The 21,726-nt window shown below is 36.3% G+C and overlaps 1 protein-coding gene and 1 pseudogene across 1 annotated transcript in view; both read left to right on the top strand.

The window, feature by feature from the left end:
* LOC141338730 (NACHT, LRR and PYD domains-containing protein 3-like) overlaps window positions 1–12,997 on the top strand; it is a 29,899-nt pseudogene extending 16,902 nt beyond the window's left edge.
* Window positions 12,998–19,219: 6,222 nt separating this feature from the next.
* The window catches only part of LOC141337969 (uncharacterized), an 87,016-nt gene continuing 84,509 nt past the window's right edge, over window positions 19,220–21,726 (top strand). Inside the window, exons 1-2 of the mRNA XM_073843543.1 lie at window positions 19,220–19,322; window positions 20,245–20,369. Coding sequence (XP_073699644.1) covers window positions 19,220–19,322; window positions 20,245–20,369 — 228 coding nt within the window. The remainder of the gene's footprint in view (window positions 19,323–20,244; window positions 20,370–21,726) is intronic.

Genomic DNA, 21,726 nt, shown 5'->3' with positions numbered 1-21,726 from the left:
CCACGGCGGCGCCGTCTTTTCGGCACAATAAGCCAGGGATTGCATTGCATCCACGCTGGGATATTCGCTGGCGGTTCTTTGCCATAGAATTGAAGTTCCTCCCGAGCTTCATTAACTTGTTTCTCATATATACTTCTTATGTTTAAAAGTGTAGAGCGGTCATACACCAATGTAGAGTCAGCAACGTGTAAAAATAGAATCATAAATAAAACGGCTACCATAAAAATAACCAAATTCGGCACAGATAGACGGCATGCCAGTAGCATCGGCGCCATCTTTTTGAATACTCATTCCTTTTGTTTGTACATTTTAAAAGTAAATGCATCAGTCTAGTGCAGCGTTTCTTACTTTTAACCATATAAATAACAACTGTACCAAATTGCAGATTTCTGCTTAGTTTGGACCTCTGTATAAAATTTAGGTACTTTTTCCCTCAAGTATGAGCCCTATTTTCTTACTATATCATATTACGGTATATTAGGGATGTAACAAACAATTATGTTGATGATTGATTCATCTGTTCATTTTTGTTTTAATGAATCCATTAGTTATTCAGTTATTTCTTTACATTAAATCTATTTATTATGTCCCGAATAGTTATTTATTACTTACCAATAATAGCTTCTGCCATTAATTCCCAATATGGAAGAAAATAAGTGCCAAGAATTAAAAGGCATCTGTCAGTAAAACAAATGCCTGGGCTGCATTTACAGTCACTATTCAACAACAGCATTTTCTACAGGTTTAGGTCTTTAGGTTTAAGGTTTTCTGCAAATTGAATACATTTCTGTATGAATGAACTGAATACTGTTTGAATACATATCTGTAATAATGAACAGCTGAAGTTACAACTGCCTTCAGATAACCATTACTCCATCTCCATGATCAAGCCCTTGTGATTATAAAGTTTAGTGTAGCGCTCATATTATATGACGTAGCAGACAACTAATTGTCCAGTGTGTTTCCATCATTAAGCGAGAATGCGAGTTCTGAAAATGTGCACTAGCTTGTTCAGGTGTTGTTCAGGTGACCTGCCTGGAACTACTTTAGCTGTGCAGTTATTGAAAACAATCAACACATCTGTAGCCAATCAGAATCGAGCGTTCATTTCGTCTAATCACAAATGATTGTGCAGTGGATGAATGGACAAATTTGAACCACAGTGTTACTTTTAATGCCTGTTTTTATTTTCTCTAGACTTTCAGATTGCAGTATCACTGAAGAAGGTTATAAAGCCCTGGCTTCAGCTCTGAGATCAAACCCTTCACACCTGATAGAGCTGGATCTCACAGGAAATGATCCTGGACAATCAGGAGTGAAGCACCTCAATGATTTACTACAGAATCAAAAGTATTCACTCAAAAAAATGAGGTGAGTGTTCTTAAGTGCAGTAGTTTTATGATTTTAGCTAACCCTCAAACTAATTTTCAACTCTGTCTGCACCATTTACACGTACCTACATCATCGTTTTGTATACTGCATCTTAGCCTTTGAGTTTAATATCTTTTTATTAAATATTAACAATGATTTGTGAAAAAAAATAATAATTTATTCAATCCATGATTTGGGTTTACTGTGATTTGATTTTAAGTCAATTTGGATTATACTTAACAGAAAGGTAGATTTCCACAAAAGTGCCCTTTATGTTGCATTTGTGGTGTGAAAGAGCCTATCAGTTGTATCAAGATGATCTTCATTATTGTAAAAGGCAGCACTGCAAAGTACAATTTACAGATCTATGAGTATCTAGGTCTTCACAAACATGTGGTGTCTAGAAAGAAACTTCACTGTGCATGTTTGTATTGAAAACCCATCTTTTTTCATTACAATGAATATTTAGAAAACAAAAAACTTTTACAAAAAACTTTGTTCAAAGTAAAACGGTAATCAGAGCTTGTCATTGGGAACGATAATCAATTCTGTCTTATCAACATTTTGTAAGGCAATAGACATTTTGTTCTGAATTCACCTGAATCCTGCTTCAACTCTTGCAGTTTTTTGAGAAGTCCTGAAGCAGAAGAAGCCTGTCAGTATGTGACTGGAATTGTGGGTAAAAACCCACTACTTCTGAGAGAGCTGAATCTGAGTGAACATGAACTAGGAGACACACGAGTGAATCAGATCGCTGCTCTGCTGCAGGATAAACACTGTAAACTCAACACCCTGATGTGAGTATTTTCCATCATTTAATATGTTACATGGAAGAACCTGTCTTAAAAGGGATGTGAAGTGAATGCATCTGAAATGGAAATAATGCTGGTTTCAAGCGTGACTTTCAATTGACAAATTGTAGTTAAGCAAAAAAATCTACATTTTCCAAAACCTTAGTTGATTTTCACAGATCTGAGTCATTCTTTTCTCTTTCTGTCTTCAGTCTGTGTGGATGCAGTATTACAGAGAAACAGTGTCTCATCCTGACTTCAGCTCTGTGTGCAAACCTTTCACACCTGAGAGAGCTGGACCTCAGTCGAAATAAACTAGAAAACAAAGGAGTGAAGCCCATATCTGATCTACTAATTGATCTCCACTGTAAAGTGGAGAGATTGAGGTCAGTAACATTCACAGACAAGAATCAAAATGCTTAAAAATCACTTTAACAGTTCTTAAACCAATCAAGAGGCTGTGTATTTTGTGATCTGGTTAAGTAAAGATGATCTGTTTTCCTCTGTCTTTATAGAAAGTGTTATTTTCTGATTTTCTCTTTTTTCAATCTAGGTTAAAAAACTGTTATATATCAGATGAAGGTTGTTCAGCTCTGACTTCAGCTCTGAAATCAAACCCGTCACACCTGAGAGAGCTGGACCTGAGTGAGAATAAACTGGGAGACTCTGGATTTGATAACATCAGAGATCTACTGATGAACCCACAATGCAAGCTGGAAATACTAGCGTTAGTATCATTATACTGTACAGCAGTTACAGTGTGATTAAAGTTTACTGTTTAGTTAAACACATCCAGTTTTTTTTGTCAGTATTTAAACTGTAGCACTGCATCTGTACTGCACCTGTATTTCTCTATCGGTTTTTTTAACAGCTAAAGGTGCGCTAAGCTATTTTTCCCAAATGCTAAATAACCCTTCTTTTTAATGTTTTGCTCCTCCGATATTTTCTTCTTGTTTATCTTCCTACAGTCTATTCTTATAATACTCATCCTGTGCACTCAAATTGAGCACTCTCTTCTCTCTCTATCCTTACAAGACACGCCCCTTACTGCTGATTGGCTGAAAGTGAGTTTCGAGGCTCAATCCAACACTGTGGTCAAAAGCGTTTTTTTCCAAATATTGCTTAGTGCACCTTTAAACTATGGCAACTAAAGACTATATGGCGGACTATATGCCTACTGTTGTTCTTTAATAAGATGGCCGTCAAGGATCTGAATCACTGTCCTTTCTGTTTTGCATTTAGACTTTGTAAATGCAGTATTAAACAGAAGCAGTGTGTCTCCCTACACTTAGCTCTGAAATCAAACCCATCACACCTGAGAGTGCTGGACTTGGGTGGAAATAAACTTAAACACACCGGAGTGAAAAAAGTGTATGATTTGCTGAAGGATTCACGCTGTAAACTGGAGAGACTGAGGTGAGGAACATTCACATACAACAAACAATTTAGTGTTGGTATTTTCATGCCACTGTAAAAAGTTTTCACCGGATTCAACTTAATAACCTAAGTTCAGCAGCTGCCTTAAGTTTTTAAGTTAAATCAGCTTAAAACTACAAGTCATTTAACTTAATAAAAATGAGTTGATATGACTTGTGAGTTTAAATGACTTAAGTTGATTTAACTTAAAATCTTAAGGCAGCTGCTAAACTTAGGTTTTTAAGTTGAAACTGGTGAAAACTTTTTACAGTGTGAAACAATGAAAAAAAACTATTTGTCTAATTTCTCTGAATGCAGGTTTAGGTCTCCTGACGTAAAATCTGATGATTGTTCAGCTCTGACTTCAGCTCTGAAATCAAACCCATCACACCTGAGAGAGCGGGACCTGAGTGGGAATGAAACAGGACAATCAAACTCCTCTGATCTACTGATGAACCCAGAATGCAAGCTGGAAAAAATTGCGTGAGTAGTTTTTGCTGGTGTATTAGTGACAGTATGGTGTTTGTTAACCCTTTTGAACCCACGTTGTCCGGCCGGCGGGAAACCTTCCCTAATAATTTTTTTTTTAAATCAAATTGCTAAGCAGCCACTGAGTGGAATAACACAAAATATGTATCATTTTAAAGCTTAGAATCTCAGCTTTTAAAGAATTTGTTTTAATCAACACTTAACGCATTTAAGTCACATACTGTATGAACTTAACAGTCTTTTCTCTTGTCTTTAGTCTAGGTGAATGCAGTATTACAGAGAAACAGTGTCTCTTCCTGATTTCAGGTCTGAAATCAAACCCATCACACCTGAGAGAACTAGACCTCAGTGGGAGTAAACTAGGAGACTCTGGAGTGAAAAACCTTGCTGTTCTGTTGGGCAATTCAAAATGCAAGCTGGAAAAACTACAGTTAGTATCATTGCAAAATACAGCATTTATAGTGTGATTTAAATATACCGTTTATGAAGACAACAGAACACAAGTTACAAAATGTATGAACTGAATAGTTCCTCTTCTGAAGAAAGATTCCAGAGTACTATGACTGATGGTTTATTTTTTCTGCCAACATAAAAAAAAAAAAAAAAAATATATATATATATATATATATATATATATATTTATATATATATATATATATATATGCAGACAAAACTGCAAAGTGAGATTATTCTGACAGAGTTAAAGCAACACTAAGGAGTTTTTTTTTTTTAACCTTAAAATAATGTTTGCGAACTCGTGTCAGTGGTTCATCAACTCATAACAGGGTGAAACAGCACTTCTGTATTCGCTTTGCGACCCTCTATAGGCTTTATGCCGAACGTCACATGACCAACCCCGGAAAACAGGTCTCATTGCTTCCGCTTGTCGGAGAACGTGTTAATAGCCGTAATAAATAATGGCGATATCGACGGACTTTTAAGGTAATCAGTTAAACAAGCCAGCTGTTTATTGTGGACGTTTCATTCGATATTTATATATAAATGTTAGTGAAAAGAATAAAAATTTAAAACTTTTATATATCAATCCACATATGTGATGGACAGTGGCGGTTCTAGACAAATTTGACTAGGGGGGCCAAGAAGGGGCCAGTGTTTAACCAGAGGGGCACATTAAAAAATGACAACAAGTGATATTTAAAGATTATAAACTTTATTTTACTTTAAAATCATACAAACATTTTAGGGATGCTCATATTGACCGTTCACTGTTAATCGACAGTAAGAAGTACTATAAGTTAAACGGTTTAATTATTTTTTACGTTTGCTGCATGGTGAAAGAAAAAAATAATGTTTACTCACGGGCGCGTGTCGACACGTGCAGTGCGGCTGTTTAGACATATTTTGATGAATAAGCACCTGCTTTACCTTCTCTTAGTTTGTGTAACTGATGTATAGCCTATGTGCTGCACGATAGCAATGGCGATGTTGCGTTATCAGAGAGTGAATCCATGAATAAATGAATTCAAATTCTGCATTAATTATAGTCTTAAAAGTGCGCGCTCCCCTTACAATCACTGGAAAGCTGTCACTCATACATTACTGTAGTAGTTCATCGCAATCTCTCAAAGTTAATAAAAGGTAATGAAATCACATTTACACAGTACAATTAATCTCTTATTTACATCATGTCTACACTTTCTTTGTTTTAATGAGAGAGTTCTCAGAGGTGTAGAGTTTCAGCAGAACTAAACCGGCACTTGATCATGAACAGGGTGTCTACAGGTTTGACCAAGTTAAATTTAAGACATTTTAAGACTTTTTAATACCATTTTCAAACAAAATTTAAGACAAAATTGAAAGTCCCGCAAAAGTCTAGCACAAAACTATGAAGATATTTTAAATTATTATTTTATTTAACTGATTATTCTTGGGAATATTCAACAGAAAACACTATTCCAAAAGAAGAAATTATTTTCTATTCCATGACAAAGTCAAGGCTCTCACACACTTTGAAGCCAATGTAAGTGTAACAAACACGGATTTTGAGTCATGGATCGGATCGGATCATTTTTCGGATCAGCAAAAAAAAAAAAAAAAAAAAAAGTTTGTTTTTTCCTAATTACTGAATGCTTACTTTAGGTAGGCTACCTCTCATCCACAGCAAAAACTACTATCTGAACTAAAGTTCAGTAACAAAACAAGAACAATTACACAAATGACAAGTGTAAATGAATACAACATAAAGTTAGTAATAAAATCAATAACACTAGTATTCAGGAGGGGAAATTTAATAATTAATTGTAAAATAACTAGTGTTTCTCACTGCAGGTATTTATAGGACGCTGTCTCTTTAAGGCCAAATGCCCAAACCGAATACTGGCACGCATCTCTTTCTCAGCTGTTTCGGTTCACTGAAGACATAAACGACTGTTAAACAGAATACCAAAACGGGTATCAAGACATGACTTGGTATGTACGTTTCCGTTCAAATAGCAGTTAAAGAGGAATCAATCTGTGTGAATCACGCCGCGCGCCTCCCTCTCCTCTCTCTCTCTCTGCGCGTGCTCGCGCCAGTTGTGTGCGGCAACGTAAAAACATGTGCTAATTATAAACTTTTACTCTATGATGGTTAAATTTAACAGCTAATCTGCGATTCAAATGCGTGTAGTTGGGCGGAAACCCGCTAAATCTGGCAACGCTGAGGCGTTGTCAAGCAAGCGCGTGTCTAGCAACAGAACAGATTAAGAACCTGCGCAGGAGATTCTCCTCAAAACGATAAACTTTTCCTTTTCAAAGTGTAAAAAAATTAAGACCCTTGGATTTAGATTTAAGACAAATTAAGACATTTAAAAGCCTTATTTTAGGACAACGGAATTTAAGACTTTTTAAGGATCCGCGGCCACCCTGAACAATGAACAGCTGTATTTTTTTATTAACTAACGTTAACAAGGTTTTACAAAGCCATTTACAAACTTGATTTAATTATCAGTGTGAAAAACAAAAGTAACACGGTTATGTGCAAGAACAACAAGTCACTCACGAAATGAAATTGTTTTGCTTACTTTCGACTCTTGCAACAGAAGAAATAAATCGTAGCTCCTCTATCCAAGAGTAGTTCTAATAGACGGTGGGCCGAGGGTCCGTATCTGCTTTACTTTTCGAAATGGATGATCCCCATGGAGGGAGAACCTGGATTTGTAAAGTTGGGACAGTTGTTTTATTCTAAACGATATGAAAAGTGTTGCCACTCCCATTTATTGCACATTTTCCACGAAATCATAATTCGCGACCCGTAAATATGCAGGCAAACGCGGTTGCCTACTATATCAGTTGAGCCAATAGCGCGGCAAGATATTGACACGGGATTATTATTAACCAATCAGATGTAGTTTATTTCGAACAGCTGTTACACGAATGATTTAGCTATCAGACACCAGCAGCAGCGCATTGATCATCGTCAAGGACATTCTTTGTGTGATTGGAAGTATTCATTTAATTAGAATATGATATCTATATAAAATGTTTGTTTTGTACACTGTGTTGTTCAAACGTGTGTAAGCGTCTCGTTAGTGTCGTTTTAGTAGGGTAACGTTTCAGTTGGCGAACTAGTAGTAGCCATAGCCGTTGTAGAATATCATATTTAATATCTATTTAATATTTACTATCATATTTTCGGGCTAGGCCTTTTCAAGCCAATGTAAAAGTTTGCCAACAAATTTTGTGTAGTTTTTTGTACTAATCTTATATTGTTACTGTAACTACACTGCACATATCTGTATATGTTGTTCATACTGTATATCTATTTTGCTCTTATATATATATAATATATTTAATTTATATTATTGTAAACCATACTATCTTAACTGTATACTACTGTCCATACTGCACTGTACAGTACAGGTCAAAAGTTTGGAAACATTACTATTTTTAATGTTTTTGAAAGAAGTCTCTTCTGCTCATCAAGCCTGCATATATTTGTTAAAAAAAAAAAAACAGAAAAAACAGTAATAGTGTGAAATATTATTAGAATAGTTTTCTATTTGAATATACTTTAAAAAGTTATTTCTGTGATGCAAAGCTGAATTTTCAGCATCATTACTCCAGTCTTCAGTGTCACATGTGACATCCAGTCTATCACATGATCCTTTACAAAACATTATAATATTCTGATTTATTATGAGTGTTGGAAACAGTTCTGCTGCCTAATATATTTGATGAATAAAAGGTTAAAAAGAACTGCATTTATTCAAAATAATAAATAAAAAAATTCTAATAATATAAATCTTTAGTATCACTTTTGATCAATTTAACACATCCTTGCTGAATAAAAGTATTGATTTTATAGCAGCAGAACTGTTCCCAACTTTGATAATGAATCATATTAGAATGATTTCTAAATGATCATGTGATAATGATCCTAAAAATTCAGCTTTAAATCACAGAAATAATTTAAAGTATAATAAATTGAAAATCAATCATTTTAAATTGTAATATTAATAATATATAACAATGTTACATTTTTTCTGTATTTTTTTTTTACAAATAAATGCAGGCTTGATGAGCAGAAGAAACTTCTTTCAAAAACATTAAAAATAGTTATGTTTCCAAACTTTAGACCTGTACTGTATGTCTAATACTGCACCGCCTGTCTATACAATATAATACCAACCTTCCTTTGCAGTTTCTTCAACTAATACTGCCTTCTCTCTTCTCCTTTGTGCTCGTTTTATCTTCGTGATATTTGTGAAATGGCTGTAGCACTCCCTGTGGTAGCCAGTGTTAGCTGGTTTGACTAACTGGTTTGTAGGTTCATGGCTTTGTAACTTGTATGCCTGTACTGCCTCTTCTCCAATGATACCTTCTCTGCCCTCAAGGTCTTTCCACAGAAACACTGATTTAATACATTTCTCCCAACTTATGTCTGTGAAGGGAATGGTGGGTCCACCACTTCCCTCAAATATATGCATACAGCACTTCATGTTTTGCCATTTCTTCCAAGTAAACATGGGCGGGAAAAAGAGTATTGTCTGTCTCGTTTCCAAGCAATACCATTGTCAAATGTGTTAAATCAGAAGGATGTATTTATTAAAGATTACAAAGAAATGACAGGACCTCGTATGACAAAAGGTGATTACATAAAATAAAAACAGTACAAATGGATAACGTTACCTCTACGTACTCATTTTGTGTCAAACTGAATATGTAGCAAAATTAGGTAAAATATTTATCATCTTAAATAACACAATCTTAAATCCTGGGCGCGAAGCGCGCCAGTGTGTTCAGAAACGCCTCACCAACACCGACACTTTCCATGCACGCTATTGGATGAAGGCATCAAATACGTCATGCAGGTCGGACCCCGCACGTAGTTGCTTGCTCTATTCGCCGGGAAAATAACCTGGAGAAAGTTATCGATATTATAGTAATGGACAAAGTGTGTGAGTGGCAACAATTTTTATTTACTTTGTTGAAAAGCGTAGCGGTTACATATAAAAAACTGGGTTATCCCTCACCACAGATCGTTTGAAAACACGAAATCTCCACTCGGCCCACCGTCTATAATTGTTGCTGCAGTGTTTGTGTGCGCCGCTCTAATTTACCCATTTAAGTAGAACGATGCGTCGCATTAGTTCCGCTTTTGGCGCTCGTGTGTAAAACCATAATTCATTTATTTTATTTTATTTGGTCAGTACGGGGGGGCCACAGGGGTGGCCAATGACATGTCTACAGGGGCACGGGCCTCCCTTGGCCTCCGTGTAGAACCGCCACTGTACATATGCATTAAAAAATGTTTCTTACTGCACTGCAATTCGCGATGGCTAGCGTTGTTCGTTGGTCAGGCATCGACCAATAAAATGACTTAATTTCCACCCTAGCCCCGCCCCCGGCTCTGAGCTCTCACGTCTGCATTTACAAGTGCACGAGTGAGTTTTGCAACAGGAATATCGCAAGAACAGTAGCAAAAGTCAAAGCGCTAAAATCTGAAGTTGTACTGCTAGATGTGAGAGGCTGTAAGTGCTGACTTGAGGTTGTACAGTAAAACTGAAGTACATTGCGAAAGCAAATATGTCGTACACACTTGTATCTTTCATTTTGTTTATGTGATTGTCATTTTGCACATTTGTAGCTATTAATTTGCAACTTCAAATTCAAAACACGGGTGTTTGGATCATTGTCTGTGTGTGCAAATCAACAGATTCAGCTTTTCACATCAGAGCTGTGAGTTCAAATTTCAGCTTACAAATACGAATATTAATATGACAAGTTCTCACATTCAAATCAACAAGCTCTCGAGTTTTGCTACTGTTTTACCTTCATAGGATATCCTCCAAACAAATAACGTGCATGTGACACGACGGTAGGTTAAATTATTTACGACAGCAGTAATAGGCAATTCCGCTTCCAACCTGTAGAGGGAGCGTTGAGGGAAAAGTTACTTGGTGTTGCTTTAAATGGTTTCCATAATACTGATGGTGCTTTTCACAAAATCTAAAATGGTCATGAAATGCATGCTGCTGCAGGTTTGCTTATGAAGTTTGAAATGTTTTCTTTCACCAAAAGCTTAGATGTTAATTTTATAATCCTCATTTTATCTTTCTCAAAAACACTCTGATTCAGTGGGTGTTACTAATTTCAGAAACCCAAAGGATGCCCACTACTGTGATTTATAATTACAAAAAAAAAAAAAAAACTACATTGGCATGCAGTATACGTATTCAACTTCACTATTATTTTTTCACTTAATTTCCGAACATTCTATTTATAAATGCAAGAACATTTTTTGACTGAGTAATGTCTAAACTTGGGTTGAACCTAGCATCCTCAAATCCTTGTTTTATGGTTTTATAATAAGTTTTCCATGCTTCTGTTTGACATTTAGTCGTGATGCATAGAACTCAAACATGCATCTGATTCATTGCTTTTTTCTCTTTCTGTCTTCAGTCTGTGTGGATGCAGTATTACAGAGAAACAGTGTCTCATCCTGACTTCAGCTCTGTGTTCAAACCTTTCAAACCTGAGAGAGCTGGACCTCAGTGGGAATAAACTAGAAAACAAAGGAGTGAAACACTTATGTGATGTACTGAATAATGCACGCTGCAAACTGGAGAGATTGAGGTGAGGAACATGCTTTAAAATGCTTAAAATCATTTCAACATTGTGGTTTATCTAAAACACTTTTACTCAGTCTCACAAAGGTTTACATTATAATCGAATAATCTAATTCTTATGTTTTGTGAACTGATGAAAGCAGGGTCTGATATAAACAGCTGCCAGGTAGCAAATGCAGGTAAATTTTGGCCAGTGAATTTCGTAGTGTCACAGATGACTATGGCAGGTCATCATTTCATAACCAGTTAGCTTTTTTTAGTAACCGTAACATCACTAACAGTCGTGAAAAAAATTAGCAAATACAAGGCACTTATTCACCACAGAGGTAATGGTAAGAACCAACCTGCCCAAAGTACATGAGCCTCAGATCAGACAGAGTGTAAGCAAAGGAGCGCAAAAACAGCAATTCGTTTATTGCAAGAAATTATGTTTGTGATAAACACATTCAAATATTTTTCTATGATATTTTGTCTAAAATTTTTGTTAAAGACCTGACACCTGATATTGTTTTTCCTGAGTCCTGAAGCCTTTCAGTCTGAGACGCGATGCCGTTTTGTCCTGTGACTGAAGCCTTTTAGTCTGAGGCATGATGCCTTCATTGCATGACTGAGGTCTGAGGATGTCCTCTGGGTTAAAGGGAAAATAATTGTCTTCCTCTGTTTGTCTTTCTCTTTCAAGTCTAAATGACTGTGGCATTACAGATGTTGCAGCTTTGGCTCAGTCTTTGGCTGAAAATAATGCACTGCAGTTTTTAAAAGAGCTTGATCTGAGTAAAAATAAAATAGGAGACTCAAAGCAGCAGCTCAGTGACGTGCTACGAGACTCAAACTGTAACCTGAGGTGAGTAAACATCCATTAGTCATACCAACATACAAATATTATGTAATTCCTTTAAATGTGTTAATTTAAAACAACAACTATTTTTGTTTCCGTGTACCTTGTACTTATTGTATTAATAATTTCCAACTCGTTACACTCGACACAATTGTTCTCGGTTGATTCCTCCTTACAGCCTGGAGAAAGAGCGTTCGTTCTGGAGAGCTGGTGTGACCAGAATCAGTGGATTGTTACCTTGGTCTAAAGCTCAAGAAGAACCTGTGAAATCAACAGAACGAGAAAAGTCCCCATCAGATGACGAATCCTCAGAAGGTTCTTACTTTAGTACTGTAATAAATTAATATGTGTGATGGTGATTTTGGTGAAATATTGCTTAACAGTAAGCGGTAAATGCAAACAATGCCAAAAACAGCACTGCTTTAACAAATCGAAAGTTACAATTTAAAACATAAATGTAAACACAAAAAATATTGAATGTTTGTTGTTGATTTTGCATTTACCTAAATAGTATTTTTCATATTTTACAGGTGAAATAGCAGAGGGTGAAGAGGCTGATGAGAGCTCAGATGAGATGGATATAAATCCATAGTATAATGCCTTCATCATAATGATGTTTGGATTAAATTCATCCGTAACAAAGCAATTAAAATATTGCTTAGCATGGGTGTGATTGTAATTTTGCACCTAAATATATCAAATTATATATAAACTGAAAAAAAAACTTTGATCTTTGCACTGATTTGTAATAGTCATTTTTATAGATGAGTGGTCAAATGTTATTTTTTATACCATCATTTTATTTACCTATGTTTTACATTACATTTTACACACAGAATATATTTCTTTACATTTTTGTAAGTTCTTTGTGTGTTTTATAAGAAGCATGTCTGTTTGTAAGACGCTTTGACTGACAAAAGAGTTGTGGATGAATCTGCTCTCCCACACCAGCCCAATTAAAATGTACATCTTATGTGCTTTCACAGTCACCAGTTTAGATAGTCTAATGCTTTTTGTATTGTATTGTAATGTGTTTGCATATTGTAAATATACAAATAAAAAAACGTGATAATTCAATTTATTTTGAAGAGTTCATTAGTTCAATAGCCTGCTCTCAGTATACTGTAACTGAAGATACAGCAGTAGATGCCAAGATGTGTTTCTCAAGCTCACCACTAGAGGTCCACACGCCATCACATAATGTGAAGTACAAGAAACAAATTTCAGCATATCACTTGCCTAAATGTTCTTACAGCTCTGTGTGTGATTACTTTTCCTGCTGTGATCCATTATTTCTCTCTGTGCTCCACCATATTCCCTGATCATCAGCACTGCTGAGACTTCAGCTAGAGTACAGATTATGTAATGAATATGAATGAGTTATCACTCTATATCTATTATACAGAATTGTATGCACATACCTTAGATACAAACATTTAATCTACTTATTAACTTATTGAATTAGTTAAGCAAATTGTGCATAAATTCAACGACTTGATGTACAATATTTCCAAGTAGGACTTCATTAAAAATTCCATTCCTTATATTTTCGAACGTGAGGTTTATAGCGTTTTTATTTCTGAAATGTGAATGTAAATGTATTTTCTTTTTCTTTTTTTGCTATAATGTGTTACAGTGTTTGTATGAATCAATGGATATTAAGTGGACGTCTTTTTTGCAAGGTGTGTGTTTCAGTGTGTTTGGGAAATGAATGGGGTCGCGCGCAGATCTGTGGGGTGTCGCGGGCGCGCGTGCACGGCAGCATCATCACGCGCAGCATCTTTCGCCCACCGATATCAGTCAATTTCACTTCGTTTTTACTTCCCAGATAAAAAGAACGACTACAACCGCGTTATATCTGGATATTGTGCTCTCCTGGATAACCGTGAGGATATCTGTGCTGCTGGATTGGAGTGTTTTCATGGAAAATGGCGAGATGGGCTCACGCGTGTCTGCTGATGATGATGGTGATTTTCAGCGGATCGTGGACTGCAGTGGACGCGCTCACATTTCCACAGCATTACACGTAAGGAACGCTCATTTATACAGTGTGATATGAAGGAATCAATCATTTGCTGAGTATTACATGTAAGACACCCTCTGTAATATGTCAATTTTCACAACCTTACACGTTATCCACAGCAATGCACATAGCCTTTGAGAAATGTCAATTTCCACAACGTTACGTTTAGGAATTAAATGTTCAATGTTGCAAACAAGAAAAGCCGTGTTACACAAAATCAAAATGTATCATTTCCACAACATGACAAGTAACAAACTCATTTTCACAGCATTACACGTAAGAAATGTTAATTTCCACAACATTACTTGTAAGAAAGCCATTTCTACTGCAATGTACAAGAAATCTTGATTTCCACAACGTTACTTGTATGAGATTCTGGAAATGCTTGTTTTCACAACATTGCATGTGAAAAAAAAAGCCATTTCCACAGCATTATACGTACGAAATGTTAATTTCCACAATGTTACAATAAGAGTTTCTGGAAAAGAAAAGCTAATTTTCACAACATTACCTGTAACAATCGCTCATTTCTACAGCAATTTACAAGAAATGTTCATTTCCACAACGTTACTAGTAAGAGATTCTGGAAAAGAAATGCTTGTTTCCACAACATTAAATTTAAAAAGGCCATTTCCACAGCATTATACGTACGAAATGTTAATTTCCACAATGTTACTTGTAAGAGTTTCTGGAAAAGAAAAGCTAATTTTCACAACATTACATGTAACAAACCCTCATTTCTACAGCAATGTACAAGAAATCTTAATTTCCACAACGTTACTTGTAAGAAAGGCATTTCCACAGCAATGTGCAAAAAAATCTTGCTTTCCACAATGTTACTTTTTAGAGATTCTAGAAAAGAAAAGCTCATTTTCACAACATTACATGTAACAAACGCTCATTTCCACAGCATTATACGTAAGAAGTGTTCATTTCTACAGCAATGTACAAGAAATGTTAATTTCCACAACGTTTACTTGTACAAGATTCTCACAACATTACATGTAACAAACACTAATTTCCAGAACATTACATGTAAGAAAGCCATTTGCACAAATTACACATAAGAAATGTTCATTTCCGCAATGTTACATGTAATGGAATCTAGAAAAGAAAAGCTCATTTCCACAACATTACAGTAAGAAAGTCTTACCACAGCATTACACCTAAGAAATGTTAACTTCCACAGCAATGCACATACTGTAAACACTCAGAAAATGTTATTTTCCACAGAAATACAAACAAGAAAACACGTTTTACACAGAATCAAAATATATAATAATTTCCACAACATTACACGTAAGAAATGTTAATTTCCACAGTAATGCACTACAAGAAATGTTCATTTCCACAATGTTACTTGTAAGAGATTCTGGAAAAGAAAAGTTTATTTCCACAACATTACATGTAAGTCATTTTCACAGCATTATACGTAAGAAATGTTAAGTTCCACAATGTTATGTGTAAGAGATTGTAGAAAAGAAAAGCTCAATTCCATAACATGGAAGAAAGTCACTTCCAGAGCATTACACATAAGAAAAACTAATTTCCATGTTGCACTTAAGAAATACTAGTTTCTACAAAATTGCACGTAGGATATAATCATTTTCACAGCATTACATGCATGAAATACTAATTTCCACAGTATTACATGGAAGAAACGCTCATTTTCTCAACATTAAATGTCAGAAAAAGTCACTTCGACAACATGATACATACGAAAAACTCACATTACCGCAAAATTAAATGTTTATTTTAAAGTAAATGTGAGTTTACTAAATTAGACATTGGGAACAAATTTATCCCCTAAAAGGTTAGGTAATATGGCTAAACCTGTAAATCTATCTATATCCTCACAGTCTGTCTTCTGTGGCTTAAAGCTGATCGTTCTCAGTAAAGTGAATATGGGTCACAGCAGCCCCTCGTATCTCTGTCTGTGTCTCGAGGGAGTGTGTGTCAGGTAATAGGCAGTAGGGAAGATCTCAACTGTGTGCGTGTGTGTGTTTCTGGGCATGCTCAGATCAGCTGCTGAGAGTGCATCAGATCGCCTGAATCACTGACACACACACCCTGAGACACTCTCACCTCTACATATTGTGTAACACATGCTGCTAAACGTGCAGTAAATCAGAGCATGTGTGTGTTTACAGTAGCTGTGATGGAAAGTGGAGACTGAATTGTTGCCACATTTATCTTAGAATAATGAAATGCTATCTATGATATTAATTTGCCAAGTGACCTTTATCCCCTTTCCAGTAAAATCAACAGCTATAAGTAGTAGGAAGGCGCCTGTATGCCAATAATTTCAGTTTTAGCCAATATTTTATTTATTATTAGTGCCATTTGATCACTTTCCTAATATATATATATATATATATATATATCCTCTCAATTAACACAGATTATTAAAGGCTTGACCCTTGAGATTTCTCTAAGCAAACGCTCGTTATGATCTTCTCTTGTTAATTGACAGTTGCAATTTAATTAGGTTCAGAGTGTGGATGCTAAACGACCTGAACTTATGTAATATAACATAACTGCAGTCGAGCTGTAATCACGTACAAATCTGTTGTCGTGGAAACAGGTGATATTTATGATCAGACTGCAGGGTTGTGATTTAGCCGTACATGCTGTTCTGTAGCAGAACCGACGGTTTAATGAAGCTGAACGGACCCCACAGATGCTAAATAATTCATCTGCATCTGTAGAGCAGGACTGCGTTCTGTTGAGCAGCACGGTTTGTAGGCTGCGTGGTTGCGGACTGTATAAACACATCGCTTTCTGTACATTGATTTTATTGATCGGTTTAGCCGACTGTGAGGATATTATATTATATTCTGTCACTGATACTGCGTGTGGTACAAATGAGGACAGTTCAGCTGAGGTCACTGAAAATATGTTTACTTTTCTGGCACAAAACATGTCAAATTATACAGTAGAAACCACACATTACAGTATTGCAGAGAAAAACAACCCGTGTTAATGTTTCAGATCATCGTCATCACATTGTTTATATTGTATATACAGTCAATCGGGTAATAGCGCAGAGCTGGCAGTCTTTTAAAAGAGTGCGGCCATATTGGCAGCACTGAATGTAAACCATGCCACTGAATCAAACGAAACTTGCATATTTTTCTCATTATTGCTGCTGAAAATGGTCAATTATTTTCATATTTTGTACTAATCAGTTGACCCGGGAAAAACATTTGAAGTAAACTGCCAACAGCTTTAACAAATGAAGGAGAAGAGTGCATTTCAGCAACCATTTTAGTGTATCCTCTCAAGGGGCAACACTATAGAAATGAAACTTGAATATATTTTAGAGTAGTGAATGTGCAGCTTGTATAGCAGTATAGATTTACTGTCCTCTAAAAATAACTCAACATACAGCCATTATTGTCAAAACAGCTGGCAACAAAAGTGAGTACACCCTAAGTGATAACAGCAGTATGTTGTTTAACCATGCACAGCCACATGTCCTGCTCATCATGTTTATGTTTTTGTCTGCTTGATAGGACCATACAAAGTTGTGTATCTTGTATTAGAGCAGTTAAAAATTAGTGCTTTAAGAACAATTCTCTCATTCTGACCACTGGATGTTCAACTTGGGATCTCATGGCAAAGAACTCTCTGAGGATTTGAGAATTAGAATTGTTGCTCTCCACAAAGATGGCCAAGGCTATTACAGGTTTAGTAACACCCTAAAACCGAGTTACACTACAGTGGTCAGGGGCATACAGAGGTTTACCAAGATGGGTTCCGTTCAGAAAAGGCCTTGCAAGGGTCAATCGACGAAGTTGAGCACTCGTTCTGCGTGTCAGATGCAGAACCTGGCTTCAAAAAACAGATGCATGAGTGCTGCCAGCATTGCTTTAAAGGTTGCAGAAGTAGAAGGTCAGCTTGTCAGTGCTCAGACCGTACGCCGCACACTGCAACAAGTCGGTTTGCGTAGGCGTCGTCCAAGAAGGAAGCCTCATCTGAAGTTGGCTCACAAGAAAGCCCGCAAACAGTTTGCTGAAGACAACCTGTCCAAGAGAATGAATTACTGGAACCATGTCCTGTGGTCTGATGAATCTATAAGATCAACTTATTTGGCTCAGATGGTGTCCAGCATGTGTGACGATGCCCTGGTGAGGAATACCAAGAGAATTGTGTCTTGCCTACAGTCAAGCATGATAATGGTAGCATCATGGTCTGGGGCTGCATGAGTGCTGCTGGTATTGGGGAGCTGCAGTTCATTGAGGGAAACATGGATTTCATTATGTACTGTACATTCTGAAGCAGAACATGATGACTTCCCTCCAGAAACTAGGCCGAACAGCAGTTTTTTTCAACATGATAATGATCCCAAACACACCACCAAGATGACAACTGCCTTGCTGAGGAAGCTGAAGGTGATGGGGTGGCCAAGTACGCCTCTAGACCTGAACCCTATTAACCCATAACCCTGTGGGGCATCCCCAAGCATAAGTTGGAGAAGCACCATGTGTCTAACCTCCAGCAGCTCCATGGTGAGTGGAAAAGGATCCCAGCAACAACCTGTGAAGGTCTGGTCAATTCCATGCCCAGGATGATTAAGGCAGTGCCAGATAACAATGGTGCTAACACAATATATTGACACTTTGGACAAGTTCACTTAGGGTCTACTTACTTTTGTTGCCAGCTCTTTTGACAATAATGGCTGTATGTTGAGAAATTTTCAGGGGACAATACATTTATACTTCTATACAAGCTGCACACTGACTACTCTAAAATATATCCAAGTTTCATTTCCATAGTATTGTCCTTTTAGAAGATATACCAAAATGGTTGCTGAAATGTGAGGGGTGTACTCACTTTTGTGACATACCGTGTATATATACTATATATATAATGCAAATGAACAAAAGTGATGTATACAGCTACAGTGATAAATATATATACAGCCTCAGCCATGAAGAGATGTACAGCTACAGTGATATCAATTCCTGATTTACGTCATGAAACTTACAGCAGATGCTGTGTTTTTCCATCGTGTAACGGTTTTGTTGTGTGTGTTGTGTAGGATCATGCACTGGGCTCGTCGCATTGAACAGGAGATTGACAGAGTCTTGCAGCACATCAGCGGCGCTCAACAACTAAAAGGGGTAAGGCTGTGTGTGTGTGTGTGTGGCTTTTCCAGTATCTCTGTCAAACGTGTGCTCATTACCGTGGGTCTGGCTTGCATGTCAAACACCCACAAACAATGAAGAAGTCAGACACTCCTGCAGAATCCGTGCTGGAGAATATAATGATCCTGCCATTCCAGCACAGAGAGGCTACAGCGTCTCAATGCATCCTGAAGCTCAGTGTGTGCGTCTGCTCACATCACTGAGAGAGAACAGATGGTTCGCCCCTCATTCATTTACCCAGAATGCCACAGTGCTGTAGACAGAGCGCTTCACTGCTGATGATGATCAATACAGGCATATGACCAGCATGTTTGTACATGCATTATTTGTTAGGTCATCAGATTAATATTATTGTTTAAGATAAACAGGTTTCTAATGGTAACTAATGATCTTCTCATGAAGAGCCTCTAGAGCTGAGATTAAACCCAGTGGGATTTTATTCAGCAGAAATACACATCATGTGACAGCCATGTCTTCTGAACCATCCTGACCCTGGATAATGCTGTTGACCCTGACACCTCTGACCTCGACTTTCAGCAATCTTTGTAACAGCAGTGTTTAATTGTCTCCCCATCCTTACAGACTCATTATATTTCTTTCAGAGTTTGCATTTATGCAAGTTTAAAGAAATTTAATGTATTTTTAGTTTGACTGCGCCACATTTTCACCATGAAATTGAAATATCAGTAGTAATGCTTTACATTTCTATGTTGTGATGTATTTAATTTATGAGGAGTAGCATCAATTTGGAAAAAAACTTGAAAAGTAAAATGACATTGAGGATGGAAAATTGTGGTGTGCAGAGTGCATTCAGCTCTTGTTTTGTGGTATCACATTTGCATACTTCAAATTCGAGAAATAACACAATGTAAACAGATTGTTAACTAAACTGAGTCTGGTTTTATTTAGCAGGACTAGATTGGATTGTCTAATCTTAGGCTATAATATTGATTGATTTTTTTTTTTTTTTTAAGGAATAAGTTCATGGCTTCATCTTGACTCATTGTCTTTCTTTAAATGCTGCTTCTGAAAGTTCAGGTTGTCAGTGTGTAAGTGAGCGTGTGTTTGATGTTCCTGTATTGATCTGAGCTCTAAACAGCTCTTGTTCTGGACTCAGAGGTTATTTACCGGGTTAATGAGGCTTCAGTCTTCAGTCACGCCACTGGATTTTTAGCAGCTGTTGTCTCACACCTGACGCTGGAGCGCAAACGCTCATTTACACAGGTGTGGAATCACTGCAAAATGAGTTTATTTTTAGTGCGTCACATCTGACAGGAAGTTACACGGGTTTCCCAGCGATGAGCATTAATATGCAAAAAACCAACATGCAGCTCGCTCACCGGTTTCCCCTCGCTGATGGATCCTCTTGATGGATTCAGTTTCAGTGTCCCAGGATCCTTCAGAAATCATTCTAATTTGCTGATTTGCTGTTCAAGAAACATTTTTTATTATTGCTATTGTCAATATTTAAAACAGTTGAGTACAATTTTTTCAGGATTCTTTGTGGAATGGGATGATAAGCAGAGATCAGCTTTAATCTGAAATTGAATGATTTGTAACTGGAGTTTTCAAACCTGTCCTGGAGCCTCCCCTGCCCTGCACATTTTGCTTGTCTCTCTCATCTAATACACCTGATTCAAATCATCAGCTCATTAGTAGAGACTGCAAGACTGAATTGGGTGTGCCTAATAAGGGAGACATACAAAATGTGCAGGGCAGGGGGAGGCTCCAGGACAGGTTTGAAAACCCCTGATTTGTAACATTATACACTGTATCATTCTACGACATGGCATTTTAGTGTCACGTTACAAAGAAAATTAAATAAAATTGTGAGATTAAAGTAATATTTTGAGGATAAAATCGAAATGGATTTTTTAAGAATAAAGTAGAAATGTTTTGAGAATAAAGTTCAAATTGTGAGATTATAAGTAATATTATGAGAATAAAATCGAAATGTTTGAGAATAAGGTCAAAAGGTTTAGAGAATAAAGTCAAATGTTTCAAGACTAAAGTCAAATGTTTCAAGAATAAAGTTAAACGTTTTGAGAATAAAGTCAAAATTACAAAAATAAAGTTGAAATGTTTTGAGAATAAAGTCAAAATATTTTGAGAATGAAGTTAAAATTGTGAGATTAAAGTAATATTATGAGAATAAAATCGAAATGTTTGAGAATAAAGTCAAAATGTTTCCAGAATAAAGTCAAATGATTCCAGAATAAAGTCAAATGTTTCGAGAATAAAGTCGAAATGTTTAGAAAAAAAGCTGAAATCTTAAGAATAAAGTTGAAATGTTAAAAGAATAAAGTCAAATGTTTCGAGAATAAAGTATGAATTACAAAAATAGAGTTGAAATGTTGAGAGAATAAAGTTAAAATGTTTTGAGAATAAAGTCAAAATGTTTCAGAATAAAGGTTAATAATTTTGAGAATAAAGTCGTAATGTTTTAAGAATAAAGTAAAAAGTTTTGAGAATGAAGTCAACATTTCGAGAATAAAGTAAATGTTTCAAGAATAAAGTCTAAATTTCTTGAGAATAAAGTCAAAATATTGAGAATAAAGTAAATGTTTCAAGAATAAAGTCG

Source organism: Garra rufa, chromosome 7 (assembly GCF_049309525.1).
Source record: "Garra rufa chromosome 7, GarRuf1.0, whole genome shotgun sequence".
NCBI classification, from domain to species: Eukaryota; Metazoa; Chordata; class Actinopteri; order Cypriniformes; family Cyprinidae; genus Garra; species Garra rufa.
This window is presented reverse-complemented; position numbering and strand designations above follow the sequence as displayed.